General features: G+C 46.7%; 1 protein-coding gene across 1 annotated transcript in view; it reads right to left on the reverse strand.

Annotated features, from left to right (window-relative positions):
• Positions 1 to 12,500, reverse strand: part of CCDC183 (coiled-coil domain containing 183) — a 29,659-nt gene that overhangs the window by 2,727 nt on the left and 14,432 nt on the right. Inside the window, exons 7-13 of the mRNA XM_083721520.1 lie at positions 12,002 to 12,133; positions 11,858 to 11,912; positions 9,745 to 9,845; positions 8,251 to 8,411; positions 7,997 to 8,162; positions 3,783 to 3,914; positions 5 to 98 (exon numbers count right to left, since the gene is read on the reverse strand). Of these exons, the coding sequence (XP_083577646.1) occupies positions 5 to 98; positions 3,783 to 3,914; positions 7,997 to 8,162; positions 8,251 to 8,411; positions 9,745 to 9,845; positions 11,858 to 11,912; positions 12,002 to 12,133 (841 nt within the window). The remainder of the gene's footprint in view (positions 1 to 4; positions 99 to 3,782; positions 3,915 to 7,996; positions 8,163 to 8,250; positions 8,412 to 9,744; positions 9,846 to 11,857; positions 11,913 to 12,001; positions 12,134 to 12,500) is intronic.

Here is a 12,500-nt window from a genome sequence, read left to right on the forward strand (position 1 = left end):
GCACCTCGGACGTCTTCGTCGTCCTCGAAGGCGATCCTCAGATTCTGGGGTTCCTCCCTGGTACTTTCTTCCAGAACGTTCCGCACCTGGACGAAGGTCTGGGGGGAGAGAGAGAGAGCGCGCGACTGAACGATTAGCTCGTTATCGGCTCGTTATTAATTAATTAAAGTCATATTTTATTATTATATTATATTACTATTAATACTTTCTTCCAGAACGTTCCGCACCTGGATGAAGGTCTGGGGGGGGAGAGAGAGAGCGCGACTGAATGATTAGCTCGTTATCGGCTCGTTATTAATTAATAATTATTAAATATTATGATTAATTAATATGTATTAATTATAGAGGTCATATTATATTATATTAATTAATATTAATACTTTCTTCCAGAACGTTCCGCACCTGGACGAAGGTCTGGGGGGAGAGAGAGCGCGACTGAACGATTAGCTCGTTATCGGCTCGTTATTAATTAATTAAAGTCATATTATATTATTATATTATATTAATATTAATACTTTCTTCCAGAACGTTCCGCACCTGGACGAAGGTCTGGGGAGAGAGAGAGAGAGAGCGCGACTGAACGATTAGCTCGTTATCGGCTCGTTATTAATTAATTAATGTCATATTATTATATTATATTATATTAATATTAATACTTTCTTCCAGAACGTTCCGCACCTGGACGAAGGTCTGGGGGGAGAGAGAGAGAGAGCGCGACTGAATGATTAGCTCGTTATCGGCTCGTTATTAATTAATTAAAGTCATATTATATTATTATATTATATTAATATTAATACTTTCTTCCAGAACGTTCCGCACCTGGACGAAGGTCTGGGGGGAGAGAGAGAGAGAGCGCGACTGAACGATTAGCTCGTTATCGGCTCGTTATTAATTAATTAATGTCATATTATATTATTATATTATATTACTATTAATACTTTCTTCCAGAACGTTCCGCACCTGGACGAAGGTCTGGGGGGAGAGAGAGAGCGAGCGACTGAATGATTAGCTCGTTATCGGCTCGTTATTAATTAATTAAAGTCATATTATTATATTATATTATATTATATTATATTATATTATATTATATTAATATTAATACTTTCTTCCAGAACGTTCCGCACCTGGACGAAGGTCTGGGGGGAGAGAGAGAGAGCGCGCGACTGAACGATTAGCTCGTTATCGGCTCGTTATTAATTAATTAATGTCATATTATATTATTATATTAATATTAATACTTTCTTCCAGAACGTTCCGCACCTGGACGAAGGTCTGGGGGGAGAGAGCGAGCGAGCGACTGAATGATTAGCTCGTTATCGGCTCGTTATTAATTAATTAAAGTCATATTATATTATTATATTATCGGCTCGTTATTAATTAATATTGATGTCAATTATACCGATCATCATGTCATCTTATTATATGATGTCAATTATAGATGTCATATGATAGGATTCATTTATTAACATATGTTAATTAATGTTAATATGATTCATTAATAGGCATTCATTCATTATAGAGGTCATATTATATTATTATATTAATTAATATTAATACTTTCTTCCAGAACGTTCCGCACCTGGACGAAGGTCTGGGGGGAGAGAGAGAGAGAGAGCGCGACTGAACGATTAGCTCATTATCGGCTCGTTATTAATTAATTAATTAATAATTAATTAATATTGATGTCGATTATACCGATCATCATGTCGTCCTATTATATTATGTCAATTATAGATGTCATATGATAGGATTAATTTATTAATATATATTCATGTTAATATGATTAATTAATATGTAATAATAATAATAATAATAATAATAATAATAATAATAATTCCTAATATTATTCTATTAATTATTCCCGGCCTGTCTGTATTCCGGCGCCTGGCGCTACAACTCCCAACCTTGCCTTGAGTATTCCTATTATTATTACGCTACATTTCCTAATATTATTCTATTAATTATTCCCCGCCTGGCGCTACAGTTCCTGCGCCTGGCGCTACAGTTCCCAGCCTGTCCGTCTCCCTGCGCCTGGCGCTACAATTCCCCTCCCATCTGTCTCCCTGCGCCTGGCGCTACAATTCCCCTCCCATCTGTCTTCCTGCGCCTGGCGCTACAGTTACCAAATTCTCTACCTGCGCCTGGCGCTACAGTTCCCAACCTCTCTGTCTTCCTATGCCTGGCGCTACAGTTCCCAATTTCTTTCTTTTTCTGCGCCTGGCGCTACAGTTCCCAATTTCTTTCTTTTTCTGCGCCTGGCGCTACAGTTCCCAATTTCTTTCTTTTTCTGCGCCTGGCGCTACAGTTCCCAACTTCTTTGTCTTTCTGCGCCTGGTGCTACAGTTCCCAACCTCTCTGTCTTCCTGCGCCTGGCGCTACAGTTCCCAATTTCTTTTTTTCTGCGCCTGGCGCTACAGTTCCCGACCTCTCTGTCCTCCTGTGCCTGGCGCTACAACTCCCAGCCTGCCTCTCTTCCTGCGCCTGGCGCTACAGTTCCCAACCCATCTGTATTCGTGCGCCTGGCGCTACAATTCCCAACCTCTGGCTTCCGGCGCCTGGCGCTGCAGTTCCCAGCCTCTCCGTCTTCCTGCGCCTGGCGCTACAATTCCCATCCTGTCAGTCTCCCTGCGCCTGGCGCTACAATTCCCATCCTGTCCGTCTTCCTGCGCCTGGCGCTACAATTCCCAACCTGTCTCATCCTTCGCCTGGCGCTACACTTCCCAACTTGTCTTCCTGTGCCTGGCACTACAGTTCCCAGCGTCTCCGTCTCCCTGCGCCTGGCGCTACAATTCCCAGCCTGCCTGTCATCCTTTGTCTGGCGCTATGGTTCCCAACCTGACTGTCTCCCTGCGCCTGGCGCTACAGTTCCCACCCTATCCGTCGTCCTGTGCCTGGCGCTACAATTCCCAGCATGTCTGTCATCCTTCGCCTGGTGCTACAGTTCCCAGCCTCACTCTCTTCCTGCGCCTGGCGCTACAGTTCCCAACTTCTTTGTCTTTCTGCGCCTGGTGCTACAGTTCCCAACCTCTCTGTCTTCCTGTGCCTGGCGCTACAGTTCCCAATTTCTTTTTTTCTGCGCCTGGCGCTACAGTTCCCAACCTCTCTGTCCTCCTGTGCCTGGCGCTACAACTCCCAGCCTGCCTCTCTTCCTGCGCCTGGCGCTACAGTTCCCAACCCATCTGTATTCATGCGCCTGGCGCTACAATTCCCAACCTCTTCCTTCCAGCGCCTGGCGCTACAGTTCCCAGCCAGGCGAAGGATGAGACAGGTTGGGAATTGTAGCGCCAGGCGCAGGAAGACGGACAGGATGGGAATTGTAGCGCCAGGCGCTACAGTTCCCAGCCTGTCTGTATTCCTGCGCCTGGTGCTACAATTCCCAGCATGTCTTATCATCCTTCGCCTCGTGCTACAGTTCCCAGCCTCACTCTCTTCCTGCGCCTGGCGCTACAGTTCCCATCCTGTACGCCTTCCTGCGCCTGGCGCTATAAGTCCCACCCTGTCCGTCTCTCTGCGCCTGGTGCTACAGTTCCCATCCTGCCTGTCTCCTTGCGCCTGGCGCTGAAGTTCCCACCCTGCCCCTCTTCCTGCGCCTGGCGCTACGGTTCCCAACCCGGCGCTACGTTTCCCGCACCTCATTGGTCTCCTCCTTGCTGAAGCCCAGGCACCTGGTGCTACAGTTCCCAGCCTCTCCGCCTCCCTGCGCCTGGCGCTACAATTCCCAACTTCTCTGTCTCCCTGCGCCTCGCGCTACAGTTCCCAACCCGGCGCTACGTTTCCCGCACCTCATTGGTCTCCTCCTTGCTGAAGTCCAGGCGCAGGGAGGGCGCCGCCGCCACCTGCATCAGGTGCACCAGGCGCCCCTCGCAGAACTGGAGTTTCCGGAAGACGTCCCAGGATTCGCCGCGGAAATCCTCCTATAGGGGAAATTGGGAACTATAGTACGTCGGCCAGTATGGCGCACTGGGAACTATAGTACGGCTAACGGGGAACTATAGTGTAGAGCAATGGGAACTATAGTATGCGCACTGCGAATAATAGTATGGTGCACTGGGAAGTATAGTATGGCTAACGGGGAACTATAGTATGGTGCAATGGGAACTATAGTACGGGAACTATAGTATGGCTCGTTGGTAACTATAGCATGGCACACTGGGAACTATAGTACGGCGCACTGGGATGTGTAGTATGGGAACTATAGTACACCCTACTGGGATCTATAGTACACCCTACTGGGATCTATAGTATGGGAACTTTAGTATGGCTAACTGGGAACTATAGTATGGCTGACTGGGAGCTATAGTGTGGCGCAATGGGAACTATAGTATGCGCACTGGGAATCATAGTGTGGACCACTGGGAACTATAGTATGGGAACTATGTTATGGCTAACTGGGAATTGTAGTATGGCGCACTGGGAACTATAGTATGGCGCACTGGAACTATATTATGGCTAACTGGGAAGTTTAGTATGGTGCACTGGGAACTATAGTATGGTGCACTGGGAACTATAGTATGGCTAACTGGGAAGTGTAGTATGGCGCACTGGGAACTATAGTATGGTGCACTGGGAACTATAGTATGGCTAACTGGGAAGTGTAGTATGGCACACTGGGAACTATAGTATGGCGCACTGGAACTATATTATGGCTAACTGGGAAGTGTATTATGGCACACTGGGAACTATAGTATGGCGCACTGGGAACTATAGTGTGGTGCACTGGGAAATATAGTATGGGGTAATGGGAACCAGTATGGAGCACTGGGAACTATAGTATGGAGCACGGGGAACCAGTATGGAGCACTGGGAACTATAGTATGGCTCACTGGGAACTATAGTGTGGAGCAATGGGAACTATAGTATGCGCACTGGGAATCATAGTGTGGACCACTGGGAACTATAGTATGGGAACTATGTTATGGCTAACTGGGAATTATAGTATGGCGCACTGGGAACTATAGTATGGTGCACTGGGAAGTATAGTATGGCTCACCGGGAACTATAGTATGGTGCAATGGGAACCATAGTACGGGAACTATAGTATGGCTCGTTGGTAACTATAGCATGGCACACTGGGAACTATAGTACGGCGCACCGGGATGTGTAGTATGGGAACTATAGTACACCCTACTGGGATCTATAGTACACCCTACTGGGATCTATAGTATGGGAACTTTAGTATGGCTAACTGGGAACTATAGTATGGCTGACTGGGAGCTATAGTGTGGCGCAATGGGAACTATAGTATGCGCACTGGGAATCATAGTGTGGACCACTGGGAACTATAGTATGGGAACTATGTTATGGCTAACTGGGAATTGTAGTATGGTGCACTGGGAACTATAGTACGGGAACTATAGTATGGCTCGTTGGTAACTATAGCATGGCACACTGGGAACTATAGTACGGCGCACTGGGATGTGTAGTATGGGAACTATAGTACACCCTACTGGGATCTATAGTACACCCTACTGGGATCTATAGTATGGGAACTTTAGTATGGCTAACTGGAACTATAGTGTAGAGCAATGGGAACTATAGTATGGTTGACTGGGAACTATAGTATGGCTGACTGGGAGCTATAGTGTGGCGCAATGGGAACTATAGTATGCGCACTGGGAATCATAGTGTGGACCACTGGGAACTATAGTATGGGAACTATGTTATGGCTAACTGGGAATTGTAGTATGGCGCACTGGGAACTATAGTATGGTGCACTGGGAAGTATAGTATGGCTAACGGGGAACTATAGTATGGTGCACTGGGAACTATAGTATGGCTCGTTGGTAACTATAGCATGGCACACTGGGATGTGTAGTATGGGAACTATAGTACACCCTACTGGGATTTATAGTATGGGAACTATAGTATGGCTGACTGGGAACTATAGTATGGCTGACTGGGAGCTATAGTGTGGCGCAATGGGAACTATGGCTAACTGGGAATTGTAGTATGGTGCACTGGGAACTATAGTATGGCTAACTGGGAAGTGTAGTATGGCACACTGGGAACTATAGTATGGCACACTGGGAACTATAGTATGGCGCACTGGGAACTATAGTGTGGTGCACTGGGAAATATAGTATGGGGTAATGGGAACCAGTATGGAGCCCTGGGAACTATAGTATGGAGCACTGGGAACCAGTATGGAGCACTGGGAACTATAGTATGGCTCACTGGGAACTATAGTATGGCTCACTGGGAACTATAGTGTAGAGCACTGGGAACTATAGTATGGCTGACTGGGAACTATAGTATGGCTGACTGGGAGCTATAGTGTGGCGCAATGGGAACTATAGTATGCGCACTGGGAATCATAGTGTGGACCACTGGGAACTATAGTATGGGAACTATGTTATGGCTAACTGGGAATTGTAGTATGGCGCACTGGGAACTATAGTATGGTGCACTGGAACTATATTATGGCTAACTGGGAAGTGTAGTATGGCACACTGGGAACTATAGTATGGCGCACTGGGAACTATAGTATGGCGCACTGGGAAGTATAGTGTGGTTCACTGGGAACTATAGTATAGAGCAATGGGAACTATAGTATGACCCACTGGGAATTATAGTACGGCTCACTGGGATGTATAGTATGGGAACTATAGTACACCCTACTGGGAGCTATAGTACACCCCACTGGGATCTATAGTATACCCCACTGGGAACTATAGTATGGCTCACTGAGATGTATAGTATGGGAACTATAGTATACCCTACTGGGATCTATAGTATAACCTACTGGGACCACTGGGAACTATAGTATGGGAACTATGTTATGGCTAACTGGGAATTGTAGTATGGCGCACTGGGAACTATAGTATGGTGCACTGGAACTATATTATGGCTAACTGGGAATTGTAGTATGGCCCACTGGGATCTATAGTATGGCTCACTGGGAACCATAGTACGGCCCACCGGGATCTATAGTACACCCCACTGGGATCTATAGTATGGCCCACTGGGAATTATAGTACAGAGCACTGTGAACTATAGTATGGCCCACTGGGAAACATAGTATGGATCAATGGGAACTATAGTATGAAGCACCAGGAGAGATACTATGGCTTACTGGGAACTATAGTATGGCTCACTGGGAACCATACTATGGGAACTATAGTATTGGCCACTGGGAACCATAGTGTGGCCCACTGGGAACTATAGTATGGCTCACTGGGAACTATAGTATGGCGCAGCCTGAACTATAGTATGGAGCACTGGGAATTATAGTACATCTCACTGGGAACTATAGTATGGCTCACAGGGAACTATAGTATGAAGCACTGGGAACTGTACTATGGCCCACTGGGAACTGTAGTATGGAGCACTGGGAATTATAGTACGACTCACTGGGAGCTATAGTATGGCACGCAGGGAATTATAGTATGGCGCACCGGGTACCATAGTATGGAGCACTGGGAGCCATAGCATGACTCACTGGGAATTATTGTATGGCCCACTGGGAACTATAGTACACCCTCCTGGGATCTATAGCGCACCACACTGGGAACTATAGTACGGCTCACTGGGATGTATAGTATGGGAACTATAGTATCCCCCACTGGGATCTATAGTACACCCCACTGGGAACTATAGTACACCCCACTGGGATCTATAGTACGCCCCACTGGGAACTATAGTACACCCCACTGGGATCTATAGTACGCCCCACGGGGAACTATAGTACACCCCACTGGGATCTATAGTACGCCCCACTGGGAACTAAAGTATGGCTCACTGGGATGTATTGTATGGGAACTATAGTATACCCTACTGGGAACTATAGTCCACCCCCTGGGAACTATAGTACGGCTCACTGGGAACCATAGTGCAAACCCCCGGGAACCATAGTATAGCCCACTGGAAACTATAGTCCTATAGAACAGCCCACTGGGAACCATAGTACGGCTCACTGGGAACTATAGCACGCACCCTGCAAACTACAGTTCCCAGCGCCCAGCGCCCCCGAGGCCTCTGGGAACTGTAGTTCCCCTACCTGCCCGGCCACCTGCACGCCGCACAGCCGCACGGCCAGGTTGTTGACTCCGTTCTCGAACCGCAGCAGCAGCTCCTGGCTGTGGGAAACGTAGCGCCGGGCCTCCGCCAGGCGCCGGGTCTCCTCCTCCAAGGCGGTGCCCAGTTCCTCCGCCAGCTTCTGGGAGCTGCGGGAGAAAACATGGCGCCCGGTTTTCGTTTTGCCGACCTGAGGAACCCCCGGCAACATGAATGGACGAGATTCGAACCCGCTACCTGAGGGCGCCCGGCGCCCGGTGGAACTTCAGCTCGGCGCGTTCCAGTTCCAAGGCCTTGAGGCGGGACTGGAGGTCCCGGCGGCGCCGTTCACACTCGGCGATCTGCTGGCGCAGGTCCTCCTCCGACTTGCGCTGCGCCAGGAAGCGGCCGGCGATGTCCTGCGGGGAAGAAATTATTGATTCTTATTGATTTATTGATTTATATTATTATTATTGTTGTTGTTATTTCTTCTTCTTTATTATTCTTGGCAGCCAATTATTAGGGTTTTATTTTTATTGATGATTGATTATTGATTTATTATTATTATACTACTACTACTACTACTATTATTATTATTTTATTTTATTTTATTGTATTATTTTTTATTTATTATTATTATTATTATTATTATTATTATTATTATTATTATTATTATTTTATTTTTATTTTTATTATTCATTATCTGCAGCGACTTATTAGGCTTTTATTTATTATTTATTCTTCTTAATTATTATTTGCAACCAATTATTAGGGTTTTATTATTAATGATTATTGATTTATTACTATATTATTATTATTATTATTATTATTATTATTATTATTATTATTATTTGTTGTTGTTTTGTTGTTGTTATTGTTATTTCTTCTTCTTTATTATTATTGGCAACCAATTATTAGGGTTTTATTTTTATTTTTATTTTTATTGATTATTGATTATTGATTTATTATTACTACTACTACTATTATTATTTTATTTTATTTTATTTTTATTATATTATTTTTATTTTATTATTATTATTATTATTATTATTATTTTATATTATTATTATTATTATTATTATTATTCATTATCTGCAGCGACTTATTAGGCTTTTGTTTATTATTTATTCTTAATTATTATTTGCAACCGATTATTAGGGTTTTATTATTATTGATTATTGATTTATTACTATTATTATATTATTACTATTACTACTAATTATTATTATTATCATTATCATTATCATTATCATTATTATCATTATTACTATTATTATTTATTTTTATTTTTATTATTATCATCATCATTATTATTATTATTTTATATTATTATTATTATTATTATTATTATTTTGTATTATTATTATTTTTTCTTATTATTATTATTCTTATTTTTATTCTTATTCTTATTCTTATTCTTATTCTTATTATTATCAACCAATTCTTAGGGTTTTTTATTATTGATTATTGATTTATTACTATCATATCATATATTATATTATATTATATTATATTATATTATATTATATTTATTATATTATATTATATTATATTATATTATATTATATTATATTATATTATATTATATTATTAGGGTTTTATTCGAAGGGCAGCCAATCATTCGTATTGATGTCTTCGCCCATGAAATTGCTAGCCAATTATTAGTATTGATCCGATTTCTTCAATCGACAGCCAATGATTGGTCTTGATCGGATTGATTGATCCCCCACCGGGCGCCGGGAACTACAATACCCAGAGGTGGGAGCACTGGACGGCGGCCTTGATCTTCTCCACCTCCGAGATCACCAGGCTTTGGTACTCAATCTGCGCCTTGGACGCTTCCAGCCGGGCGCCTGGCGGGAGAGAAGGAGAGGAGGTGACCGGGCGCCGGGCGCTACAACTCCCAGGGGGCAACCGGGCGCCGCGCGCTACAAACCAGACGCTGCGCTACAACTCCCAGGCCGAGCTACAACTCCCACGAGGCGACCGGGTGCCGCACGCTGCAACTCCCAGGTGGGGACCAATCGCCTCGTGCTACAACTCCCATGTGGTGACCAGGCGCCTCATGCTACAACTCCCACGAGGCGACTGGGTGCCGCACGCTACAACTCCCAGGTGGTGACCAGGCGCCTCATGCTACAACTCCCACGAGGCGACTGGGTGCCGCACGCTACAACTCCCAGGTGGTGACCCGGCGCCTCGCGCTACAAGCCCCAGTAGGGGACCGGGCGCCGCGCGCTACAAACCAGACGCTGCGCTACAACTCCCAAGCCGCGCTACAACTCCCACAAGGCGACTGGGTGTCGCGTGCTACAACTCCCAGGTGGTGACCAGGCGCCTCGCGCTACAACTCCCAGGTGGTGACCCGGCGCCTCGCGCTACTAGCCCCAGTAGGGGACCGGGCGCCGCGCGCTACAAACCAGACGCTGCGCTACAACTCCCAAACCGCGCTACAACTCCCAGGTGGTGGCCCGGCGCCTCGCGCTACAACTCCCATGTGGTGACCAGTCGCCTCGTGCTACAACTCCCAGGAGGCGACCGGGTGCCGCGCGCTACAAGCCCCAGTAGGGGACCAGATGCTGCGCTACAACTCCCAAGCCACGCTACAACTCCCACGAGGCGACTGGGTGCCGCACGCTACAACTCCCAGGTGGTGACCAGTCGCCTCGTGCTACAACTCCCAGGTGGTGACCCGGCGCCTCGCGCTACAACTCCCAGGAGGCGACCGGGCGCCACGCGCTACAACTCCCAGCAGGCGACTGGGTGCCACTCGCTACAACTCCCAGAGGAGACCGGGCGCCATGCGCTACAAAAGGGAAGAGGGGGACAGGGCGCCGCGCGCTACAACTCCCAGGAGGCAACCAGGTGCCGCGCGCTACAACTCCCAGGAGGTGACTGGGTGCCACTCGCTACAACTCCCAGAGGAGACCGGGCGCCATGCGCTACAACTCCCAGGTACAACAGCATGACTCATAAAGGGAAGAGTGGGACAGGGCGCCATGCGCTACAACTCCCAGAAGGCGACTGGGTGCCGCGCGCTACAACTCCCAGGTACAACAGCATGACTCTCATAAAGGGAAGAGTGGGACAGGGCGCCATGCGCTACAACTCCCAGGAGGCGACCAGGTGCCACGCGCTACAACTCCCAGGAGGCGACTGGGTGCCGCTCGCTACAACTCCCAGAGGAGACTGGGCGCCATGCGCTACAACTCCCAGGTACAACAGCATGGCTCTCATAAAGGGAAACGGGGGACAGGGCGCCGCGCGCTACAACTCCCAGGAGGCGACTGGGTGCCGCTCGCTACAACACCCAGAGGAGACCGGACGCCATGCGCTACAACTCCCTGGTCCAACAGCATGGCTCCCATAAAGGGAAGCGGGGGACAGGGCGCCGCGCGCTACAACTCCCAGGAGGCGCCTGGGTGCCGCTCGCTACAACTCCCAGAGGAGACCGGGCGCCATGCGCTACAACTCCCTGGTCCAACAGCCTGGCTCCCATAAAGGGAAGCGGGGGACAGGGCGCCGAACACTACAACTCCCAGGAGGCGACTGGGTGCCGCTCGCTACATCTCCCAGAGGAGACCGGGCGCCATGCGCTACAACTCCCTGGTCCAACAGCCTGGCTCCCATAAAGGGAAGCGGGGGACAGGGCGCCGCACACTACAACTCCCAGGAGGAGACCGGGCGCCATGCGCTACAACTCCCTGGTCCAACAGCCTGGCTCCCATAAAGGGAAGCGGGGGACAGGGCGCCGCACACTACAACTCCCAGAGGAGACCGGGCGCCCTGCGCTACAACTCCCTGGTCCAATAAAGGGAAGCGGGGGACAGGGCGCCGCGCGCTACAACTCCCAGGCGCTGCTTACCTCTCATCCCCTCGCGTCCCATCAGGGCGGGGAAGTCCATGTCCCGCCGGCCTTGCTGGGGAGAGAGGAGGGCGCAGTGGTTAGAGCGGGCGGCCGGCGCTACCTTTCCTCCCGCGCTACGTTTCCCGGGCGCCGCTTCCTCACCAGCGTCCGCCGGTGCCGCTCGCCGCCCTCCTTGGCGCGGATCCGGTCGATCTGCTTCTTCTGGGCGCTGAGGGAGTTGTCCCGGAACTTCTTCTCGGCCACCAGCTCCGTCTCGGTGTGCAGCATGTCGGCCTGGGGTTCATTAATAAGAATAATATTAATTGACTAATTAATTAATTAATTGATTGATTGATTTTTAATTATTATAATTTATAATTAATTAATTAATAATTATTATAATTGATAATTGATAATTAATAATTAATTAATAATTATAATAATAATCATAATTAATAATTAATAATATTAATTATAGTTAATAATTATAATTAATAATTAATAATACTAATTATAGTTAATAATTATAATGAATAATTAATAATATTAATTATAATTAATAATTAATTACTAATTAATTAATTAATAATATAATTATAATTACTAATTAATTACTAATTAATTAATCAATAATATAATTAATAATTAATTAATAATTAAT

This window comes from Podarcis gaigeae (genome assembly GCF_964106915.1).
Source record: "Podarcis gaigeae genome assembly, chromosome: Z".
Classification (NCBI taxonomy): Eukaryota; Metazoa; Chordata; class Lepidosauria; order Squamata; family Lacertidae; genus Podarcis; species Podarcis gaigeae.